Source organism: Rhinolophus ferrumequinum, chromosome 10 (assembly GCF_004115265.2).
Source record: "Rhinolophus ferrumequinum isolate MPI-CBG mRhiFer1 chromosome 10, mRhiFer1_v1.p, whole genome shotgun sequence".
Classification (NCBI taxonomy): Eukaryota; Metazoa; Chordata; class Mammalia; order Chiroptera; family Rhinolophidae; genus Rhinolophus; species Rhinolophus ferrumequinum.
Genome location: NC_046293.1, coordinates 37,204,772 through 37,230,577, shown reverse-complemented (window position 1 = coordinate 37,230,577; position 25,806 = coordinate 37,204,772). Strand labels below are relative to the sequence as shown.

At 38.9% G+C, this 25,806-nt stretch overlaps 1 protein-coding gene across 1 annotated transcript in view; it reads right to left on the bottom strand.

Moving 5' to 3' along the window:
* The window catches only part of SSPN (sarcospan), a 38,283-nt gene extending 28,039 nt beyond the window's left edge, over positions 1-10,244 (bottom strand). The window contains exon 1 of the mRNA XM_033118388.1: positions 9,890-10,244. Within this exon, the coding sequence (XP_032974279.1) occupies positions 9,890-10,168 (279 nt within the window). The 5' untranslated portion in view covers positions 10,169-10,244. The remainder of the gene's footprint in view (positions 1-9,889) is intronic.
* Positions 10,245-25,806: the final 15,562 nt, after the last annotated feature.

Below are 25,806 nucleotides of genomic sequence, written 5' to 3'. Positions count from 1 at the left end.
CCTGGGGCACTGTACCTGGCATATAGAAAGACAAAGATAGACTAGTTAAAATGTTGAAAGTTTTTGTCTTACTATAAGTACTCTTTGTTTTATAGAGTTCTGTTCTGTTGCTTATCAACCACCTAACTCACTCTTGTGGTGATTTATCAGAAATTAATTGCCAATAAGTTCCATAAATACATACTTTGAAAAATAATTCATGTTCAAAGAATGTAAGAGAAACTAAGATTATGTTCCAGCATTTCTTATGAATCAACAGTAGGGGTATAATTGCTACATATTTGTGGGAAAAATAAACAACCTATAGTTCATTTGTTTCACTTAGGGATTTTTAAAGTCCTCAGAAGGGAAAGGAATTTCGTAAATGTGGAATTAGGCTACTCCAGAGGTATAGTTATGAGATGGATTTTATTACTCTGGCATAATTAAGTAGGTTCTCAAATTAGGTCCCACTTTAGAAATGATTGCAGAGATAATTCTACATTAATACCTCTGGGTTCATGTATCTGAATTTGTACAATAAATAAAAACTTATGACATACTACGGTATAATGAAGTTATACAGTAAATCAACATAAATTCAATTATATAACATTGCAACAGAAGTGAAAATGAGAGAACCATCCTGTTCAACCTTTAAAAAATATTATCAAGTGGCTTTTCTAATTGAGAGCTGTTTTTACCAAAATAAAAAAAAAAAAAAAAAACCAGGATATAACGGAACATTAATATATATTACTTCTTTGAAAAGTGTTTTGTTCTTTTCAACATGAGGAGGTAGGTCAGTGTCCCCAAGCCGCCTGCAGTCTCTCCAGCATTTCTCCTCTTCCCTTCCCTGGCAACATGGGTTAGCTAGACACTGAGCTTTTTGTGATGTGTGTGTGAGGACAGGGAGAAGGGGAATGAGGCTTCAGGGAGGTCTCGAGGTGGAAAAATTTGTGACGCACTAGATTCAGTGACTGAATGAGAATTATTTTCGAGGTTTCTATAACACAATAGTTACGGTCACCTATGTTCATTTTTTAAATTATATTTGGTCTCCAAACCCTTAACTCAGATCCAAACCCTTTAGTAGGTGTCTCAAACTGTTCATGAAAAGATTATGAGATGAAGCCAACCTGTGTGAGTTTGATCCTTCTGTTTCAGAATCTGACTAGCTGAGAGTATGAGAGAAATAAACTTAGTGAACATGTAACACGTAAACTAAAATGGTCGAATTCTGTCTTTGAGCTATATGCAGCCATGGAGAAATTATCTTTCGTTGATTATACTGTGTTCACCTTATGGAGTCCTAGTTTGTCCTTTCACTGCCTTGGATGCTCCTCCCTTTCACTGAGGTGGGCATAGTTATCCTGCGTTCTTCTCCCTAATCGAGCAGCACCCTCCAACCTCAAACATAAGTGATGAAGGCTGAAATGCTATTTCCCTTATCTTGGAAAAGGCCTCCTTCATAGCTTTCCTGGCACAGCTAAATGTGAGATGAAGCTCAGCCTGAGCCTAATGGCCTGATATGAGTGGCCACACCTGATACTTTAGAAGGAAGCTGGTAAGTGTTTTGTTTTGTTTTGTTTTCCCTAGTCATAAAGCTAAAAGTCTCTCCCTAGTCAGGGTCTAGTTAACCCATTTGCAATTCCCCCTCTTTTCTTGTCACCTGTCATTAATCTCCCACCCAAGAGAAAGTCCTGATAATAACTTACGTTAAAGGGGGTTTTAATGGCGTGTTACAATGAATGCTGAATCAAACACTTTCCAAACAACAGTTGAATGGGATGCCCCTAAAACAGCAACCTCAAGGTTCCTGGCAGCTTTGCCCAGCCCCACACAGCACTCCCAGCCAACAGTGGGGAGTTGCTCATTTTTCTGCAACAACAGAAGCAGGCCTCAACACAACTTCAGGAGAATCTGAGAATCCTTATTTATGAACAAACCCTTTGCTTTCTAATGTCCAGTCACTTCCTGGCCTTTTGCCAATACCCAGGAAATACCACTGAAGCACATTCATGACGGTGTTAGGCAGGGGATATGGCGATAGCAACATTAAGTCAAAGAGCGTCAACTTTAAATATGCTCGAAAGTCAAACCAGAGATATGATAGGATGTCTCTGGAACAATGGGCACGCCTTTATTTGCTACACAGTATGGAACTGGGATTGAACGAACTGTTGAAAGAGGCATATTAGACAGTTCTAGTCAGTCTTCTCTCGTCTTCCCCTCTGGGATAGTTTGGGTTTATGCAGCACTTGATGGAGGAAAGGAAAGCCCGGTTCAGGATTTCTAAGCTGGACAAACAGGATCCTATGAGAAGCCTTTGCCAAAGCGGGGATCTACCAAGGGGATGCAGGCTCCCACTAGAGGCTGTTCTATCACGAGGCCCACGGTGGAAACACTCCAGGGTTTTATTCTGACCCATCCCACAGAACAAAGAGTGTGAATCTGATTTTCAGAATCACCATGAAGAATGAAAATAACGGTGGCTTCCCTTGAGTTCTAGAAACATCAAGCATGAGATCACTGCCCCTCCGAGGCCACAGAGCTCATCTAATTGCTGAAAATTTGAGCACCTCCCAACTGCACTGCTCAGCCAACCACCTTCATTTCGTTGCCTAGGAAGCCAAGGTGTCATTTAGCTAGAACCTGAGAGCAACACACTCCTGGAGCAGTAAAGGAGGGCAGAGCTGTACTAACTGGTGGTTCCTAAGCCTTAAGAGCTAATGCAGCAAAGGAAATGCCTAGGATACCCTTAGAAGTGTACTCACTAGCTGAAATCTACTGGATTTTATTTTTACAGAAATTTGACAAAAGCAGCAATCTGTAAATGCAGTAAAAACAACTTCCACCATATGTTTCACTACTGGCATGAACACAAGAGCCACCCCACCACATTTCATCACCACATTTCTGTTTACTGGCTCAGAATTCTCATCAGAAACATTCAGACTTGTAAATGTTCCATGACAGCCATAGGGCCTTTGTAAATAAGCTGAGAAAGGAGCTTAAGAATCACAGAGGTGGTTGTGTGAATTTATATCCCTCACTGAAAGTGCTATGGACTAAATTGTGTCCCCCCAAATTCATGTTTAAGCCCTAACCCACAATATGACTAAACTTGGAGGTAGGACTTTCAGGAGGTCATTAAGGTTAAATGAGGTCATAGGGGTGGGGTCCTAATGTGATAGGACTGGTTGCCTTATAAGAAGAGGAAGAGAGAGCAATCTGTCCTTTTTTCCAAGCACATACACCAAGGAAAGACCATGTGACCACACAGTGAGAAAGCAGCTGCCTGCAAGCCAGGAAGAGAGCCCTCACCAGAACTTGACCATGCTGGAGCAGACGAAGACAGAAAGAAAAATATATTTTGGGTATTGCCATATGTGTGGGTACACACACATACGAATTTTAAAATTAGCCAGGGTGATTGAGACAGCTGCCTCGCTCAGGCATTTGACAGTTGCTCTTGCCAAGTCTTTTTTTTAAACTTTTTTTTTAACTTTTATTTATTTAAGTGTGTTTTTCCAGGACCCATCAGCTCCAAGTCAAGTAGTTGTTTCAATCTAGTAGTGGAGGGTGTAGCTCACACTGGCCCATGCGGGGATCAAATCGGCAACCCTGGTGTTACGAGCATCGCACTCTAACCAACTGAGATAACCAGCTGCCTCATTCTGCCAACTTTTATCTCAATACTGAGATCTGAGGCGGCATCCAAACCATCTGAAAGATTTGCCTCTGAAAAAGGCTTTTATATAGTTTATGATTTAAATGCTGTTCCCAACATCCATTAAAAAAAAATGTTCACCGTCAGCTTATGAACTCATTGTAATAAACCTGGACCTGAATATTCACAGCAAGTAAAACTATCGGGTTAAAATCCATCATGAGGTCCCATCCAGCTCTAGATTTTGATGGACTCTTTTGATCAGCATTTCTCTAGTTTGCCAGGATCTGTATTTTGAACTGATAAACTGTAAAAATGAACTGTATTTTGCAGTGAAATGATATCCAATTAAAGTTTAATGACTAGATTCCATTCCTGTCCCACAGCGACATAGAAATATGCAACTGAAGTCTTTGCATACCCTTGTGTGTAACCTTTAATGCTGATACTAACCCTTCAGGGTAAAACATAGGCAAGTGGATCCAGTTATAGAATACCCTTCGTACAAATGTAACAGATAAGGCTAAAGGCAAGAAAAAGTCTAGAAGACATCCTCACAACAAATTCAAAACAGACATCATATTGGCAATCTATGAAACTGTTAGACCACATATTAGGGAAACCTATGCCATTGCTTTCCTTGCAGAAGGAAGACATCCAGCATTCAGCTATATCAGTCCTAATTTACTTTAATTACAGTAGTGTACAAGTCAAATGACCTCTTTTTTTTAATCCAGCAGGTATTTTATAATGTGAAATAAACATCTCCATAATGCTAAGCTAATGTGTTCTGAATATGTCTGGAACCCAGGAGCCGAGAAGAGAGTAATAATAGCACATTCCTTATTATTACCTCATAGTTCTTTTACATGTTAACAATAAACTTAAATTTGCCTGCAAACCATACTTTAAACATGGTTTTCACAAATTCCAACAGCAGCTCCGTTCAATTCAACACTTACCGGGTACCCATTACGTATCAGGAGATACACAGTAGCCCCACGTACATATCATACAATTAAAGACAATAAATTTCTCTATTTTTTGATTACCCCCAAATTCTATACATTAACATTTCTATCATAAAACAGTAAAACCAAATGATGATTGAAATTTCAAAACTTTGAGAGATTAACTTTCTGAGTTGAATATATCCACATTACAGGATTGAAAATAGCAGGACCTGCCACTTCTCCGTATTTTAAAAAGAGAACGAAGATTCAGGGATAACTTCTTCATTATATAACAACACTCTCTTGGCCTTTGTGTATCTGGTTTAGTATGATGCTAGCAGTAGAAGTGAAAATACATTTTTTCCTAATATTCTGAGCCTCAAATGATTTCGTTCAATAGTTAACCTTCTTTATTCTTTATTCTGTATTCCTAAAATTATTTCAGGAAATATGTTACCAAATTCTTGACTATTCCCTTTTACTTTCATACACTTAAAATTAATTTTTTGCCCAATTAATTCAATTACATTCCATTTTTATACTTGTTAGGAGAGCTTCATGTACCTATGAGATAATTTTCCTACCATTATTTATTATAATAAATTGAGTTAGGCCACATAATTATCACTCCTCAGTTCCTAACAATCCTGTGACAGTTGCTATAATAAAAATTATTTCCCAGAGGTACCACAGGTGCAAGCAAATGTAGATTTTGGAAGAATATTAAAGTCCCAATATAAAAAATAATGTATTATTATGCAGCGTATTCCTAAAAATACAATTCCAGATTAAGTTTCTCAAATGTCCACATACCTGTTTAGGAAATTGACATCACTGTTAGCTTCTTGACTTGTTTTAGGGTCTATCTAAAATCCCAATGCCAAACCTTCCTCACTTCCAGTTTCTCTTTATAACCATGATCAAATCATTTAATCATCATCTCTTTGTTTCTCTACTTATAAATTATGGATAATCACAATATCTGTTCTTTACTCGCGATATGTCATATATTTACTTATGAATTTCAGGGTATATTCTGGTTTAAATAACCACCCAATTTTCCCTTCCATTAAGTCAAATTAAAAATAGGCTGCTAAGGTCTGAATACACCTGCATTTTGAAGTCCTTCGAGTTAGTTAACATATGAAAACTGTTATTGAAATTCTTGGCAGGACTCTTAATCATGACAGATTCATATGATGAGTTTTATGAATGACATTAAGGAAATATTCTTCCTTTCCTTAAACTTTCTAATGTGATTAATGTGGTATATTTCAAAGGATTTTTATTACAGCTGGGTGAGGTATGGAAGTAATGGAGAGAGAGAGTGAAGAAAGCTAAAAACCACAATAAAGCAAAGAAATTCCCATTTTCCATGGGAATATTCCCCACAAGGGCCAAGAGACTAACAAATACTAAGCATCCCCATTGGGGATGAGAGGCGAGTTTGCTCTTAAATTTACTTTAGAGTCGAGATGCCAATGTAAATAAATCACTGTAAGTGAAATGCTTTGAAAAGTAAATGGGCTTTAAAAATATTTGTGTAGGTTAAGTTTTCTAATCAGAAGTATTCATTACCGTCAGATATAGTAAGGGCAGGTGTCCACCAGGATCTCTGGAGATTGCCTGGTACCTAATTCATTATTTTTAGACCAATACCTAGCACAGTGGACACCCCCTGACAAATGTTACTGAACGAAGAAAAGTAAGCCAAAGTTCAAACATGTTACCCTTCACCTAAACCAAAATTGTATTCATTTGAGGTCTTAAGTAAAGACCTCAAAGTTCTTTGATTCCTTCAATCCATACGCATTTGTTCATCAGTAAGAATTCTGGAATGACGAGCAACCTTGAATGCCTATTTGACCCAGCTACTCAAGCCATTGATAGAACAAAATGCAGAGCAAATTTCTACTACCTAGGATCCCCTGCCCCAACCAAGGTCATCCTAAAAGACCCTGTTTTACTTTGTATGGTCACTGTGGTGTGACTTGCAACCCTCAAGCCATTTATAAAGAATCTTGAGAAACGACTGGCACTTTTACACGTTACTTGGTCTCCGTAGTGGCTCCATTCTACTCTTTTTCCTTTACAGAAACCTTTTGTAACTAAAGTAAAAAGACTTCAGTCATTTCTCTGATGAAGGGTGAGGAGAGTCATATTTATGAATAGACAAGAAATAACCTATTTGTTTTCCTAAAATTCCACAGACATAAATCTGTGATCATAGATCACGAAGGGTTTCTTCAGTCTATAACCAGAAGTTCACTGAATGTTCACCAAGTCACCCATACATTGCTCAATAAGAAGTCATCTCAGTGGATTTGTCCATATACCCAGATTCTGTTACGGAAATGGTGATGCCTAAATCCCAAGGAAATGGGATAATAACCCTTGTAAAATGAATAAGTACCACACGGTAAGAGGCAGCCATACAAAGAGAAATAGAAGAGTGAAGAATGCAAAGCTGTCGATGGGGTTGGTGCATCAGTCTGGGGACCCTGCTTGAATTCAGCATAAATTCTGAAAGCAGGTCTGACTCTGCCTCAGCCCAGGGATTGACCTGTACTCCTTTGGTCTCCTAAACAGGGCAAACTTTTCAGCATTCTCTGGAGGATATACCAAACCAGAATCACCCCATATTCCCAGGGAAAATGACCCTGAGGGACCCCTTTCCTCCAAGTTAATTTTTATAAACCTACAGAGAGATTCAGAAAGTACTGGAACTAACTTAATACCACTGAGATTGCTAACAGTAACTTGGCTGAGAACAGAAAAAGTGAGATGGACAAACTGATATCTCCTTCAAGGTTCAAACTGGTCTGGGAAATGCAGCAAATCAAAAATAACTGTTGTGCCACACTAGAAATAAGCCAGAGTCACGTCTCATTTGAAGAGTGCCACTAACGATGACTGCTTCACTAATCACTCATAAAAAGAGCTAACTCTCTGTATCCTTACTATTATATCAGCCAGCACTCTTCTAAGCATCAGAACATGTCTTACTTTATGTTATCCTTAGGACATCCCTAAGGAGGTAGGAATTATTATTACCATTCTGATTTCATCAATAAAGGAATGGAAACCTCGAGAAACGGTTCAGTAACTTGTCCAAAGTTATTCAGCAAACAATGGCCAGGCTGGGGCTCAACACCAAGCGCAGTGTTTGCACTTGGGCACTTCACCATCCTGCCTCCGTCTTTTCCCTTCCCTGAAAGCCTGGAAGAGTGCCCCAGGACCAACCGCAGACAGAGACATGAGGACAAGTGAGGTGTCTGTGGGAGGCAGCGACCCATTGCCTGCAGCTCTGGCCCAGCAGGGATGAGAGTTTGTCCTCACCTGGCTCCTCAGAGACCCCTCCGCACTTGTCTCATGGCATCTGTACTAAGTTATCTATGCTACATGTGTTCTCTGTTGAAAGAAAACTTAAGATTACAGATAGCATCAATACAGATTTTATCACTACAAGCAAATTTCAAGTGGATCCTTGATTATAAACGAGAAAACTGGAAAGAACAGAAACCCGGCTGTAAATAATGCTCTTTCTACTGCACCCAGGCAGCTTTCATGGGATACTCCTCATCGGAGCTCATGAAATTTCAGTTGCACAATTTGTATATTCATGCCTTAGACATTGAGAAAAAAATTTTCTCTATCTGATTTGCTTTTTTGGTACTGGGCTTTTCAAAGTTGAAATAAAAGAAAAGATAGGAAACACATTCACAAATGATATTCAAAACCACTGAATGAAGGAGCTTCGTTCTTTTTTTCTTTTAATTCTCCTTGCCTTAAAGGACAGACATTTTTTCCCTCTAGTATCTTGACAGTCATTGAGGTGACTAAAATACCCAGTATATCTTAGTGAAAAGCTATTTTTAAAATCACTTCACTTAGAAAACTCCAATCATGATAATTTCATGGGAATTCTTAGTACACAAATTAAAAGTTTTAAATTACTCTGCAAGAATTTGTGAGCTCAAATAATCTTAATTACAAAATACCTGCCTCGATGAATATTTATCAGGTGTTTTCAACATCTGCCCTGACACAAAATTATTTTGAGGGTTGTTTTATAAGTTATAGCTTCTGTGGTCAGTCATAGCAGGAATGATGCAATATGAGCCTAGGAGCCTAAGTGTGGATTCTAGTCTCTCCTGCCTCCACCACTTTTAATCTCTGGGACTTGAGAATGTCATTTAATTTCTCTTAACCTGTTTCCTCATATCCAAAGAGGAAAAACAGTTCCCCCCTCAACGTGTTATTTCATGGATCACATGAGGTTCTAATAAACCACAAGGAGTTATAATACAGCACAACATTAAAACTACAAACCACATGTGTGGCAGTATGGCTCAATGAAGAAAATGCCTGTGTGTCTGGTGCAAAAAGGAATCAAACTGGCTAATTTGCCAACTTGGCCCACTCATGACCCTGGATGAGGAACCCTTAGTTCTCTCATTTGAGGAATAGAATAAGAACCATCCCATAAGGGTGGTGTGGGGATTAGAAATAATATATATAAGGCCTCCAGCAGGACAGGCATATAGTAGGTGCTCAATAAATGGTGTCCATTTCACATTAAAGAATCTAGTTAATTAAGCCAAGTATGTTGTGTGTCTCAACACTCACTCACAACAGCTGAACAGTGTTCTGCTTAGAACAGTACATCCATTAGCAGAGTCCCAATACCTCCGCCACGGCCGGCGCCCTGCGTTTATCCCACTTGAGACTCCAGCGAATTAAGACTTTGCTTGCTGTTTTCGCATTTCCTGTATTAGACCATTAGTTTATAAAACTTATTAATGGAACCTCAAATGTAAAAAAAATAAAATAAATACAACTCAAGGGGGCAACTCCACGTACAGGGTTTTTCCTAACCTACTTTTACTAAGATGAACCCCTTCACTACTCGTCACTTATTTAGAGACAAGAGCGGGGCCTAGGATAAGGGAAAAGCCAAAGTGAATCTGCTGTTGTTAAGGAGGCTGTTCAATTTGACCAAAATAAGCAGCCTTTGACTCGCCTACCCCAACTCCAGCGCGTTCGAGTCAAGCCCATTGGAGGCGTTCAGAGCAACAAGCAGGACAGGGGGCGCGAGTCCTCCAGCGCCCAGCCTGGCCCCCGGGCAAACCAAGTGTGGCAGGCACCAGTCACCAAGCAGAGCGCGAGTTAGAGGAGTGGAGCTGGGAAAGGGCGCATGCAGCTGGGTTAGTCGGAACTAGACCGTGCGGCTTTGCATTCCTGTGCGGCAAACGCGCTTAGGCAAAACAGACTTGATGCTTACAATGATCCCAGCCCAAAATGGAGTGTCTCTGACTAGCAGGGAGGAGCTGATGCTCGCCATGAGAAAGCCCACCACGGTCACGGCGATGCCCAGGGCCAGCTGCAGCAGGGCGAGCAGCAGCGGGAACCGGCAGCCACAGCACGTCCGGGCCTCCTCCTCCCCGCTCTCCTTGGGGGCCCCCTTGCCCTTCTTCGGCCCCATGTCGTCGGGCCCGGTGGCGTCCGCGGCCGATGGCCCCCCCTGCCTCCGCTGGCCGCGGGGCTGCTTGTCCTTGCCCATGGCGGCTGCGTGGGTGGGTGCGTGGACTGCGCGCTGGGCCCCGAGCGCGGCGCTGGGCGGGGTGAGCCTGCCCTGGTATTCGAATTACGGAGGCTGAACAAATATGGAAAACATTTGGAGCCACTCTCCGAGCCTCCAAAGGCCACAGGGAGCCCGCAGCGGAGGGGGAGTCGAGGGGGGTCGCCAACTGCCAACGTGCTGGGACACAGTGGCTGCTGGGCCAACGGACAGGGTTTGCCAATCGCCCGGGGGAGCCAGCGTGGGTCCCTTGGCGCCTCTTAAATCCTGTGCATTTTAGACAGGGTGTGGTGTGGGGCGCGGGAGGGGGGTGTCTGTTGTCCCCACTCCAAACCCCAGGGGTTGTTTTTGTTTTCTGATAGGTGCAACGCAAAGTGATGAATGTTTAAATCATTTCAGTTTAATTAATACCAATTTAATCCAAAATAGGCATTACTGGGCTCCAATCTGTGAAGTCCTTTCCAGAAGATAAATTGTTTATTTTCCAACAAAGGCATAGGCTCTTTATTTTTAAGTTTTGCAATCCAGCTGACAAATAAAGGCATTTTCCCCATTTAGGTATTTGCTTTTGAAATAGAGATGCCGGGCTAATTGTGAGCTCTCTCACATGTCTTCGTTTTTTAAAGCTCTTTTAATCCTTCATATGGGGTCCCCAGTCTGTCTTCACTAATCTCCACAACAGTGCCTAGGGGGATTATTATGCACCTAGGACTCTGACAATTTGACTCAGTTCACATTTGAGATATTTTTAAAGCACCTACAGTGTGCAAGAATATAAGGATATTAAAGCTTCGAGGTCTGACAATCAAGTTTGCGAACTTGTTGCAAAGATGTTGCTGACTTTTTTTGATATCAGAGGGATTATTCATTATGAATTTGTACCAACTGGACAAACAGTTAACCAAGTTTACTATTTGGAAGTGCTGAAAAGGCTGCATGAAAAAGTTAGACGACCTGAACTTTTCGCCAGCAATTCATGGCTCTTGCATCACGACAATGCACCAGCTCACAAGGCACTGTCTGTGAGGGAGTTTTTAGCCAGTAAACAAATAACTGTATTGGAACACCCTCCCTACTCACCTGATCTGGCCCCCAGTGACTTCTTTCTTTACCTGAAGATAAAGGAAATACTGAAAGGAAGACATTTCGATGACATTCAGAACATCAAGGGTAATACGGTAACAGCTCTGATGGCCATTCCAGAAAAAGAGTTCCAAAATTGCTTTGAAGGGTAGACTAGGCGCTGGCATCGGTGCATAGCTTCCCAAGGGGAGTACTTCGAAGGTGACCATAGTGATATTCAGCAATGAGGTATGTAGCACTTTTTCTAGGATGAATTCGCGAACTTAATTGTCAGACCTCGTAGATTTGGTCACTGCCCAAAGTCACAGAACAAATCAATAAAACTGATTATTCTTATCTCCACATACTTCTCCTCAGTAGCACTTAGAGCAAATTTCAGTGAAACCACTAAGAAATGATCCTCTTACTTTGGAGTATTTATATCTACTTTGGTATGGTCATTTTTACATTCAGAAAGCTGTATTAAAAAATAAACAATGTTGTCAATATGCTAGAACAGATAAAGCCTACTCCTTAATTGTTCGCTCTCAGCTAATTTAAAGGAAGTCTAACTCCCTGCTCTGTTTCCTCAGAATTATACACAAATTCTCATCAGCTCTCCTTGTAAACAGCCACGTTCGCACAAGGTAGCTTTGAAGGTATAAAATATAGTCTTACTTATTTTATGAACAGCAGTGTTATCCTTCTACTGTCTTTCTGGATCAGTAAGACAAATATGGTCCATGGAACAAATGCAGTAGCTTTGAAAGCAGAATCCAAGCCAAGCATCTCAGCGTTCCACCTAGAAGCGGTAGAAGCAACCCTCCTCAGTCTCACAAGAACTGTAGGAGGGCTGGGCTAAAGTCATTGTCAGCTTTGGGGGCCATTGCATCATTAGGATTTCTAGGGAGAACAAAAAAAAGCTGGTGTTACAGTAGGAACCCACTTGACTTGAGCCAGACTGAGAACAACCCAAATGACAACAGAACAATACTTGATTTTTCTATGTAAATATAGTAAACATTTTTAGGAAGCTAAATGCTACCTGGAATGATTTGCTGTTCTGAACGATTTGTTGTTCTGTTGTACTTTACCTCAGCACTACATTATAATTATAGTTTCCACTTTTGAAGGTGAAAACAAGGAGTCTTAGAATTATTAAATAACCAGATTGTTAAGCCACTAGCCTAGTTACGGATCGAGGTCCGGGGAACCAAATGTAAACTGTTGTGGATTACCTGTTTTATTAATTACTTCCTATAGGCATACAAGTGAGTGCACTGTTTGTAATTTTAAACAATTTAATGATCTTGGGTAGTATTTTATCTATTACAGAATTAGCTATTAGCCTTGAACCTGCAGGTACCTGAGAACTTTACAAAAATATCTTGATTCACCACCATAATGTATGTGGAGACGTCAGTGGAGACGATTATTGTAATTATAGATTTATAACTAGATACAGGCTGTATTTGCTGACCATACTGCTGGGCAGCCATTTGGTTAAGCACAAAATGTCCCTAGCCTTTTCCTGGAAACCTTAAATTAGATGTAAGTTAGAGTAGTCAAACAAAATAATAGCATGTTCCTGTAGGTTTGTCTTCTAAGTTTCAGAACTAGTGAGGCTTACAGTTGTAAAACAGTTGTACGTAAATTCTTATAATAAAGGCTTACTTTTAATTGCCTAGCTGAGACAAGTTACAAATCAAACTAGTAGCAGTGAACAACAGCCCAAATAAATTGTAATCCTTCTAGTCTGATTACAACTGCCAGCTTCAATTTTCAGCTTCCAGCAAAGAAGGCAGTAGTATAGGGAGTCTCACATCCGCTCAAATTCCCAACTGCAGGCTTGAATCTGTGCCTGAGGGGGCCTGCTCTTTGGCAATACCAGGAGATGATAGGGATGAGGACGGTATTTTCACTTAATTGCTATGGGGAAGTAGTAGCAAGGACAGGCTGAGAAAAGTTGTCAAAAGGTTAGTGATAGGGAATAATCAGGGCTCAAATGGGATCAGAGGGTCCCTAAGGATACAACAAGGAAAGCTCTTCCTTTAATATGTTCTTTCCACGGGGAAAAAACAAATCACCATTTCCAGCTCGTCACATAGTTTAACAGATGAACAGGGTTTTTTTTTTTTTTTAGTAGTATTCATAAATTACAATGTCTCTGTTTTATAGGTTAAGCAATAACCTCTTCAGATATTTATATTACCGGGAAGAAAGGCAAAGCTGAAACGAAGTGTTTTCAGATACTCTATTGGCTGTTCCCATAATTTAAAACTAACGGAGATTATAAATTAGAAACTGCAGGAGATTAGTTAATACGTGGTTTGAGATTATTTTGATCCTCTGGGGCAAATAATAAAATTAAGTTTAGTATCGCTATCTTTGCTGTATCACAAATTCAACATAGTTTTGAAGTATTTATGCTTCAGAAATTCAGAACTGGGAAAATGATAATCCTTTTTAAAACTAGTGTCGTTAACAAAATGTCCTTATGAAATGCAACTAGAAATAATCTCTAAACCGACACATTTCTGAACACATGATCTTAGATTCACCAAGAACAAAAAGATTTCCTAGAAAAAATATTACAGTTCCAAGGTATGTAGCAAGTCTCTTTAATGTGTAATTAAATATATTTTGGAAGATTAAATTAGATTTGATTTAAAGAAATATCAAGTATTCTACAGAGGACAATTGAAAACTTCTTTATGATATGCAATACCGTTGTCCCATGTGTCTCACTGGCCCCCATACATAAAATTACTCTAGATATTGCTGATCCATGTGTGTGTGTGTGTGTGTGTGTGTGTGTGTGTGTGTGTCTATGTGTGTGTATGTTCAACAAATAAACTATTGATTTTTTTAATTTTCTTTATTTCTATGTTATTTATATCTAAATGTGTCTTTGGCTCAATATTTTTCTCAAAAGAATTGACCCAGTTATGATTTTTGCATGGCATGGCAGCTTGCATTTTCAAGTTAAATGTCATATGAGTAGTGTACTTTTTATGGTCAACAGTTTGATTATAACTATCTCATTCTATAGAGAATCTCCACATATCGTAGCTATCAATCATTTCCTAATGCATTCCACTTTTATATATGATGTTACTTATAATGATACCAAATTATCCATATAATTTTGAACATGTAGTTTTGTCCTTATAATTTTGATGTGTCCACAAGGATAAAGAAGAAATAATTATACTTATTTTAATTAAGAAATGCAGGGTAGGGAGCGGGAGGAGAATGGATAAACAAATTGTGGTATATTCATACAGTGAAATACTACTTGCTAATGAGAAGGAATGAACTACTGATTATAGGCAATGACTTGAAAGAATCTCACAGTTTGCTGAGTGAAGAAACACAGACATAAAATAATATTGCATAGTTACATTTGTTTAAAAATAAAAATGCAGAACTAATCTGTGATAATTAATTTAGAAAATGATTTGGACTTGGGATGAGAGAAATGACTAGAAAGGAGCAGGAGGGGACACACTGGGGATGGAAGTCTTCTATTACCTTGCTTTGGGTGCTCGTTGAACAACACTTAAATTCTGTGCACGTTATTGTATGTAATGGTACTTCAATATTTAAAATGTAATAAAAAGAGAAATACAGGAACACTGTATATCCAGAGTAATTAACAGTAGAAAAAGAAAAGTTTTTGTTTTTGTTTTTGTTTTTAATTATCTTACCAATCTCTCTTCATTTCTCTCCTGTCTTTCTGGCTCCTGTGTATTAACTATCTACTGCTATATAATAAATCACCCCAAAACATAGTTAGGAACAATAATAATTACTTATTATTTCATGGTTTCTGTGGTTCAGATATTCAGGCAGGGCAAACAGGGATGGTTTGTTTCTTTACATTCTCTGGGATCTCAGCTGAAAGACTTAGAATCATCTGAAGTTTTGACTGAGGCAGGAAGATCTGCTTGCAAGATGGCTCACTCATCTGGCTGGCAAACTGGTTGGTTCCTTTCCCTGTGAACTCTCCATGGATTGGCCTCTCTACAGGGCGATTTTAGTGTCCCCACAACATGGTGTCTGGCTTCAATGAGAACCAGCGATTCAGAGATTGGTAGAACAAGGGAAAAGCTATGCTTTTCATGACACAGCCTCAGAAGTCACTTAGCAACACTTGAGCCACATTCTCTTCTTCGGAAGGGAGACACTCAGTCCAGCCCACATTCAAGGGGAGAAGAATTAAGATCGGTTTAATGAAAGAAAAAGTATCAAAGACTCAAAAGCATATTTGAAAACCACCACACCCTCCTTCTCAAGTTTCTTCATGAACTGTGCCCTTCTGTTGCTGATCTCCTAAATGTTGGGATTCAGGGTTCCTTCCTTCGTCCTCTTCCTTCTGACACGACACGTTCCCTGCCTTCACAGAAAACTCTCAAATCTAAGGAGCCAGACTTCTTTCCTTAGCTGTAGATCTGCAAATGTCACTCTACTCACATCTCCATTTGAATAGTCCCAGTGTACCTCGAATTCCCTCTGTCCTTGAACTCTGCCGAGAAAGTGTCCACAGCCTTTAGTGGCAAGATGATCATTTGTCGCCTTTGCCGAGAGCAATGTCATAGGGTAGTTTCAAGATTCCAGTGAGTTTAAGAGTGAGTGGGAGGTGACAAAGGGGGAAACCATGTGTAAGGGAATCTATGGCAAAGCTTAGCTGTGAAGAGGAGGAAAGAGAAAAGGCTGTAGCTAAAGGAATAGTACAAAGTCGAGGAGAAATTTGCCTCGTTTTTTGGACAATTGATCAGATAAAGTTCCTTGAGGTGGGAGAATTGGAAGGAAAGTTCCTTCATAAACAGAGCTAGGAGGAAAGAATGTAAGACAAGATAAAATGTAGCTAAGTTTGCAGGAGTGGGAGGAAGGCAGTTGAGAGACTTCATATCTTTTGGCCTCTTGCAAGATATGTATATAATGAATATAGTATCAATGTTTTAATTCTAAATGATGCAGATTTTATATATAAAGCCATTCTACTTCCATATCCTATCCCACAGCACATTTTGTTGCTATTATCTCCTAAGTATAGGTAAATTTTAATGAAATTGCATCATTTTCTGAAAAATTTCTCTAAAAGAGCAAAAACATAATTTTGTGTAAATCACAATAAGAATAATGTCTAGAATGTCTATATAATATATATGTATATATACATACATATATACAGAGGGTGCCAAAAAATGTATATACATTTTAAGAAAGGAAAACTGTATTAAAATTGTAATAATATATACCAATAACAAAAGATGAATACAAGTCACGTTTGACTTCTGCAATTACAAGAAGTGCTCAAAGTGGTTACCATCAGCTTCCAGACACTTCTGATTACAGCAAACTACTGCTTGAGCAACCTTGACCAAAGTGTCCACTTGTATACATTTTTTGGCACCCTCTGTATATATACGTTACAAAGTACTCTTGCATCTTATGTCTTTAAATCTAACCAAAACCCAATGAAGTTGAAATTTCTTCAGAGTGATTTAAATGATTTTCCCAAAGCTACATTTTTTTTTTTTAAGATTTTATTTGGGAAGGGGAACAGGACTTTATTGGGGAACAGTGTGTACTTCCAGGACTTTTTTCCAAGTCAAGTTGTTGTCCTTTAAATCTTAGTTGTGGAGGGCGCAGCTCAGCTCCAGGTCCAGTTGCCGTTGCTAGTTGCAGGGGCGCAGCCCGTCATCACTTGTGGGAGTTGAACCGGCAACCTTGTGGTCGAGAGCCCACTGGCCTATGTGGGAATCGAACTGGCAGCCTTCGGAGTTAGGAGCATGGAGCTCCAACCACCTGAGCCACCGGGCCAGTCCCCAAAGCTACATTTTTTTCCTTCTTGTTTTAAGTCCAGTGTTCTTTCTATTTATATTTTAGCTGAATGACTTGGATGTTTTTAGCTTTACAGAGGTGTAACTGATATACAAAAAAAAAAAAAAATTGCACAAATTTGATGTATACATCTTGATAAATTGGATGTCTTATCATATAGGGAAATTGCATTAGTATATTGCACATATAGCAATCATACATGTTAAGTGCATAAGTGCTATGGACACCGATATTCCTGCCAAGTCCCAGGGTAGCAAGAACAAGTGATGTCCAGGGTTTAGACCGTAAGCCCCACGAGGGCAGACCCCAGGCTTTCGTAGTCACCATTGTTTCCACAGTACTCAGTACAGTGCCAAGGACTTTGTGTGGCTTTAATAAATATTTATAGGCCCTAAATCCTAATACAATTTACATACAAGATTCATCTAAAATTGGACATTTCTGATATAAATAATATTTCTTTTTTTTTAAATTTATTTTTCATTTATTGGGGTGACAATTGTTAGTAAAATTACATAGATTTCAGGTGTGCAATTCTGTATCACATCATCCATAAATCACACTGTGTGTTCACCACCCAGAGTCAGCTCCCCTTCCATCACCATACAATAATATTTCTTTAAAATCCTATAATTGCATATTTTGTTTGTACATTTTTATTTTTGTTTTAAGAGTTATCTTCAGGTGTAATACAACTGAAATACTTTGGGTGAATTATAATCAGGTTTTCTAAATAATAACATTAAAATCACCACAAAGTCATTTTTAATATACTTTGCATTAGAAGCAAACGGCTCATATATGATTTTCACTCTGACCACTAATCTTCCTCCTTAGTTACACTAACTGAATCATTGTTTGACTCTAAGCCAGACTGACATCTTTTACCATTTTTATAATATGCAAGTTTCCATAGATTTACAATCCCTTGCATTTGGTTCCATATACAGTCATCAACCTTCTTTAAAGATATCTTTAACCCTAAGACAAATCCTTGTAGGCCGTGTTCTTTTTCTCTACCCATTCCTCTATTAATTCTCTCTCATTTTTATGTGGCTATGAGTGCAAATTCTGGACTCAGACTGCCTAAATTCCAATCTCGGCTCTAATTCTTACCAGCTGTATGATGTGGACAAGTTCCTTCATCTCCCTCAGCCTCGATTTCCTCTCTGTGAAATGTGAGTATTAAAAGTACTTACCTCAGAAGGTTGATATGAAGGATAACTACAGTAGTTCATGAAAACACAGAGAACATTTCCTGGCATGGATAAGTTATCAACCATTGTTAGCTATTATCCCTAGCCTGCCCTCTTATTCACTTTTCCCTTGCTATGCATTATCTTTCTCTGCAATTTCTCTTTGGCAATTCTGTCCTCATTGTTTCTCCTCCTATACCCTCTACAGAAAAGTATAACCCTCTTTGTTCTTCTCTTTTACTCACTGCCTGATATCTCTGAAATTTCAGATACTGAATTAGTGCTTTGCCTACAATATAATTTTATTTTTCCTCACCACCATCCTCTGTACTCTCACCCAAGTCTGTAATTGGGAATTTTCCAGAAGACCCCTAGAGAAAGAGGATTCATCCCTCTTTCTTCTAGTGTTTTGCATTTCTTTAGCATGCACCCCTCCCCCCCCATTTGACTTTTGACTCGACCCAAGGCTTCAGGGAAGTGACAAGACTCAAATGCTGTCTGTCACCCACATCAACCAATCATAAAAGGACTGCCATTTTATTTAGAATCTTTTGCTATGCACCTTGTGAAGGTTACACCAAAATCAGTAGGAAATTCATACTTGATTTACCTACTTGATTTCAAATTATTTCACAGAAGTTACTGAATTGCTGGCACTTTAAAAACAAAGTTTTGATAATCTAACATTAAGCTAATGAGTTAAATCTTGACAGAAAAAAGGCCACATTTCTCAAATGTTATACTCCTGCAAATATCACACATGGTATGGTAGATATCATTGTTTTGGGTCTAAAATCCCTCTTTATGTTGAAGAATGACCCCCTCACCGACCCCAACATGGTCTTGTGGGACTGCTGCCTACCCTATGACCACAGGAGTGGGTCTTTGGACCTGGTCTGGCCAATCATCGTATTCCTGCCCCCATCCTGGGTTTAAGGATCAGGCAGACGAAGGACTAAGCCAGAGCAGGACGACTTGGAATCCTTCCATTAGGCATGAGATAAGGATGCGAGGGTGGGTGCAGTCCTCTCTTCCTTTTCGAAGGGAGGCTGCCAGTTGTAGAGTTTCTTTTCCACAACTTGGAGGGAGTCTTTTTATGACAAGTGAGAATAATGCCAATAAGCAAAGAGAAACAGAGGCCAGAAGAGTCAAAAAAGATGGGAGACAAAAGGGGGCGAGGTTTCATGACGTTATTTGAGCCTTGGAAAACAATTATGCTTGAAGTAAGCTCTTCCTGAAACATCCCCAGGCAGGAGGTGGTCTTCTTCACCACTGCATCGTCATTCTTGGCAGATAGTAGGTGCTCAAGAAATATCTGCTGAATGGTTAAATAAATAAAAAAAAGTCAATAGCTACCGCTTTTGTTTAAGTGTGTTATTTCTATAGTTCTTGAAACCGAAGGGACCATGACTGATGCACCCACCCAGGTAAATCTCAGTATTGCCCAGAAGAATCTTCATCTCTGCAATCACAGACCTCCAGCAGCAGAAGAAAAACGTGTAGAAGTGACAAGTGATCAAGGAGTTCCTTTCCAAAAAGACAGTAATATTAAACTAACAGATATTTTTCTGTCAAGCTGTGTAAGAAGATACAAAGCCATAATAGGGCAGGATAGACATTTTATGAGGTGTCTATATGCAATACTTTTGTAATTTGGCATATGGAGAAATAGCAAGTGCTATTTTATAATCTACACCACCTTTGGCTTAGGTGTATTTGTGCTAACAGAGCATGCTCAACTAGTTAATTATACCTGGAATTATTCCATTTGTCACTCTTTTATTAGCCTATAGCATAAAATTGAGTAGTATGTTAACAGATACTTACTTGTGTGCACTGGTTTTTAGCCATGAATGGGGGTCAGACTCACCTGCAGAGCGTTTAAAACATGTTTTCTTTTACGTGGCTGATTTCATTATGTTCAGGGTGGAGTCTGGGCACTTTGGGATCTTCCCTTGTGATTAAGTCTCACCCTTAAACCTGCCCAGGACACACTAAGCTGAGCTCAACACTCTTGCCATCCTTTAAGGCAACAGGAAGCATTGCTTTTCCAAACGGTAACTATGACTTTATCATTTATTTCTTCTTGGTACCTCTTTCCAGTAGTAAGCTACCGGTACAACATTCTTTCTTGAGATCATTTAATAAATATTTATTAAGTCCCTAATATTACTGAGTAATCCAGTAGGTACTGATGGTAAAAAGGCAGGTTGCTGCCCTCAGGCTGCTCACATTCCACTGGAATAAACAGAGAAGTGAAATCAAGAGTTACATGTGTGAGGACAGACTTGTGGGTAAGGTACAGCAGGGCACGAAGGGCCAAGTAACTGTACCACAGCATGTCACACTCTAAGGTGTGCAGACTGTGCAGTTAGGAAATGTGTGGCATAGCAGAGCGATCATTCATGCCGTGTGGTTGTTCATCTATGAGGTGACTCTGGAACGTGTTAGGTCAGACCTGCTGGTTCAGACTTGCCTCACCATGTCACCCAGCCAACAGCTCCTACCCTGTGCCTAGTCCGTGGAGATAATCCTTCCTGGTTTCACTTTTTTGCTTCTCTGCCCCAGGGTAATAAGGGTATCGTCAGACCAGGACAAGGTAAGGAGAGGCTGACTGACTCTGAATACCCAACTGTATTCCCAGCCCCTGGGAGGTTAGTTCTCTCTCAGCTCCGTGAATACCGCAGAACCAAGGTCCTACTGGAGTTCATGAACCCCAGCCTGTCAATTATTTGCAACTTTTCCCATCATGTATTTTTCACTTAGTCATATTTTGTTGATAATCTGCAATAAATATTTAATTCATCATGTAAATTTTTGGAAAGGGTGTTTTTTCGATATCATGCATTATTTTTAAGTTCAACATTATTTTAAGTTTTGTTTCTAAAAGACAATAATCCCTATTTTAAATAAAGATAATTTAATCTTGTTTAGAGAAAGCAGGGGAAGCAACATAAGAGAAGAAAAGGGAGGAAATGTTTATTGAAGCAAGTTGTTGAGATTTAATAAGAATGAAACTAGCACCTAGAAAAAAACTCATCAAGATGTCAAAAGTGGTTGCTTGGGGAAGTGAGACATGAATGGCATTTGCCTCTTCTTTCTATTTTTCTGCTGTCCTCTGATGGGCATATTACATTATAATGTTAAGAAAAACAAAAACAAAAACAAAAAAAAAGACCTAGTTTTCAAAAGAAACTGACTCCAATTGTTGCACAAGTTACATTTTTGCTTCCTTCTTTTTTATGAGATAAAAAGTTTCTATGAATTTACTAATTTCTATAGTAGTATTTCTTCTGTGGGTGCTCATCTAGCAGAGAAATGAATTGTGCCATGAAGTGGTTTATATATTGTCCCATTATGGTCTTTTGTCAGATTTCCATTTTATATCAGCTTTCAAAGTGACAGCTGACTTGTCACTCTTCTCCAACATCCAAAGAGTATGCAGCCCTGGTCATGAGTTAGACGTCTTCTGTATAAATGCAAGGTATTTACCTACATAAACGTTTTACTCTACATAAAGGTTTACCTCTAGCCCACTCTTCACAGTTATCCAGGCCATTGAACTATTTCTTTTTTGAACTTCTATAGCATTTTATGTATCACATAAGTTCTATTTCTGTGATCTTACATTCTGTAATTTTTTTATATGATAGATTTCACTTAGAAAGCATTGTTGGTTACCTACTCTGTGCTAAGAACTGTGTTAGCACAAAACGAATGAGTAAGATTGCAGAATAGAGTGTAATAAATAACAGCAATTTATAAATATGCACAGTGCTTTGAAAATTCAGAAAGGGAGTACTTTACTCTTTGCCCATCCAGATTGTCGTCTGTAGGCTATGGAGCAGTAATTTCCCATTTTCCATGCCCGAGAAGTTGCTAGGGGCTTATTACAATCCAGAGCACCCACCAGCGTAACTGGTGGAAGCAGGAGAAGCTTGCTTGCTCCTTCTCTCCTCAAGTTTTCACCTATAAGCGAAGGTAGCAGGCTGAGCCATGGGCTGCTTCATTGGAAAGCTTATTTATGGCCCCTTGATGCTCTTTCTATGAGGGCATGTTCCTTTTTTTTTTTTTTTTTTTTCAGTTTCTTCCTTCCATGGGGCCATCTAGAGTACAGTATGGGATGATGACCAACAGTTGTGATAATGCCCAGGATGCGTGTCAGTCTGGGCTTTGTGATCCAGTTCAGAATCACACTGCAGTTGGCAATGGTGTCTGGCTCCAAAGTCCAGCTACTAGCAACTTACCACATTCCCTAAGTGTTTACATCCCTCAGGAAACTCATGAGGAAAGGTGGGGGGCTGTGGTTTGGAGTAAATATGAGTACTCTGTGCACCGCTTTTATAATACTATCAACATCGTCCTCAATTTCTAGCATTGTCATTTTGGGTAGACACTGGGTCTTAGATTTAGTTTACAGTCACTTAAACAACAAACAAGGAATTAGGTATCACTCCATTAAAACGATATTACAACTTAGTAGATGGAGAAATTCTGTATGGACCACATCTTTATACATTAATTGAATTTAGTTTCATTTATAAGATGCTACTAAAATATTTTTTAAAAGAAAATTTTATGAGAATATACAATATGAACATAGAGATTTCTAAAAGTATGAGGAGTTATAATCAGCCAGTGGTTCTTATCCCTAGCTGTGTATCAGAATTACCTATAATATTCTTTTTGAATGCCTATAACCTAGAACAAGATTCTGATTCTGGACGTGGGTTGGCATACAGCATCTGTATATTTCAAAGCCTCCGTAGATAATCTCAGTGCATGGCTAAGATCGTAAGCAATTTTCCCAAATTGTTTTTAAAAGAAAGAAATCCAGGTACCAGCTAATGCATCTGAAAGGAGCCTGGTCCTTCATCTTCGTCAATTAAAAGAAGTTAAACTTTTACTAAGCAACCCTATAGTTGCTCAAACATTTGGAACTTTGGGAAGTTTTACCAAAGATGATTTACGAGTCACTCAAGATAATCCTCCTTATTAGTTAATGCTTATGTAAACCGAGGCTATTATTTTTATTTCGTTCAAGATTGATCACCAACTTGAAACAGAAATTTAGAGTCTGAGGTAATCACCTCATCCTTCCACTCCTGTTCTCTGCATCCCATAGTGAATGCTCAATAATAGCCTCTATTGAAGAATGAATGAATGAATGAATGAATGAATGAATCCATGTCCTCATTTTTACAGATGAGGCTCGAATGGGTTGTGTCACTTGCCCACCGTCTTACTACTAGTCGATGGTAGTGTCGGGACTCAGAACTGGGTTGGCCCATTTCATAGTATTGGATTCCTCCCATCCTGCCACAGGCTTTGCTCACCTCCAAACAACGGTTCATTGTTCCAAAAGTTAAATCCATTCTTCAAGAATGCTATTAGTTTTCATGGAGAGCATTAAAAATAATGTACCACACAGGGTTTAAAAGCAATTCTCAAAAAATGATTAACAAAAATATTTAAAGCAACAGCAACACTGCATGAGTGGAAGGCCTCCCAAAGTGACTACTTTAAAAGGGACATATTTATCTCTACATGTAAGTTCTGCTTTCTTCAAACCTGGTCTTCATTTCATATATCTAATATGTACAATATCACCCTCCCCTTATAGGTGTTCCAATGAGAGGCATCAATGTGCCAGGTTTAGTTTATTAGTTTTTTCAAGCCATTATCTTACTGGACAAGTTTAGCTTAAAAAAAGTAACTAAATTTTAATCTGTAATTGGTGTCTCTGTTTTCACAATCATACATTTTTAGGTAAGATTACCTGATTGCCTACCTAATTATCTTTTGTAAACTGTCCTCTAGAATCAAGAGAAATTGTCATTTTAGAATGCATTCTCACTCCATTCCCTTTTTAAGCCACCATTGAGAAAACAAGTACAAATAAGAACGTGTTAGAGGACTACCATTGTTAACCAATCTCCTTTCAACCATCAGAATGTTGTAGTAGGACTTTGGTCCTAAATAATAATTTTGGTTTACAATATAATTTTTACTACTATCATGCCTTCAAATAAAAGATAACACAGATCCCATTTGGGAGACCATCTCAAGGAAGATGTAGATGCCTGATCACTGCACTGTACACCTGAAGCTGAACAATAATAAATGCCAACCATAATATTATATATATATATATATATATGTATATATAGGTATGTATACATTTACAAGAGGCAGAGTACAGCACTGGGAGTGGAGATAGTGGAAATGGGATGGCTCAGTGCAATGTCAGAGAGATAGTGGATGGGGGGCGGGGGGTCCACAGTGTGAGGGATATAAATGATAAACGTCTAAGAAAAAAAAAAAACTCATAGACACAGACAATAGTTTAGTGGTTACCAGAGGGTAAGGGGGGTGGGGGGTGGGAGATGAGGGTGAGGGGGATCAAATATATGGTGATGGAAGGAGAACTGACTCTGGGTGGTGAACACACAATGTAATTTATAGATGATGTGATACAGAATTGTACACCTGAAATCTATGTAATTTTACTAACAATTGTCACCCCAATAAATTAAAAAAAAAAAAGATAACACAGAACTCAAGTAAACAAAGCAGTGGATAAAATGAAAGTTCCCAGCTATATTGAGAACAGCTTTGTTTTAATAATAATAATTTTTTTAAAAAAATGAGTACTAAACTCTAAGTAAGGAAAATGATTTTCACAGAGACCACAGTTTTTGTACTGATATGACCAAAGTGAGAAAGAAAATAGATCCCCTTTAAATGAAGTAAAACTTATGTGAGATTCTGTGCAGTGTAAGAGAATCATTCTGCTTTTTGTTAAGCCTACTTCTTGTCTTCAAACAATATCTTCCCTAGAGCTCAGCAAAAATGACAAGGATTATGGTGGGTACATCAGTTTGTACATCTAAATAGACTGGCAGACAATAGGGATTGTTTCCCCTTGGAAATTTTTAATTCATCACTTCGAAAGCTATAAATTCTGCTGAATATCTCCAACTCTCTTGAGTCCCTAAGTATGTGTGACTTGCTGTATGATACTGGAGTAGATGAAAAGACAAATATCTGATTTAATTTTCATTCCTCTCAAAAGATCTCAAATACCTTTCAAGTTTCTGTGATTGTAAAATAATGTTTCTTTCACTTGAGAATATATCTCTGGACTAAAATTGCTTAGTTATTTAACCATGAACTTTAAAGCCAAATTTTAGATTGGGGAAAAACTGCTATGCACCCAGAAAACCCAGGAGACAGTTAAGGGTGAGAAATTGAATTGTTTTAAATTTAGTAATTTAGTTTATATTTTGTAGCACGAGATTATGTATGCAATGTTGTATGATGGGGCTTTTTGGGGTGGTGTGGGAGATGAAGTAGAAAGTCCCTTCCCACGTTGTTACCTGTAACTGAGTTCTATAAGTACCCTAGTGTCAAAAGGTGTCAGGACACTTTGTTCATTGTGTCAAGAAAAGAAATCTCGCCATTACGTGCACAATCGTGTTAATGAATATTCAGCACCTTCAACTTAGATTC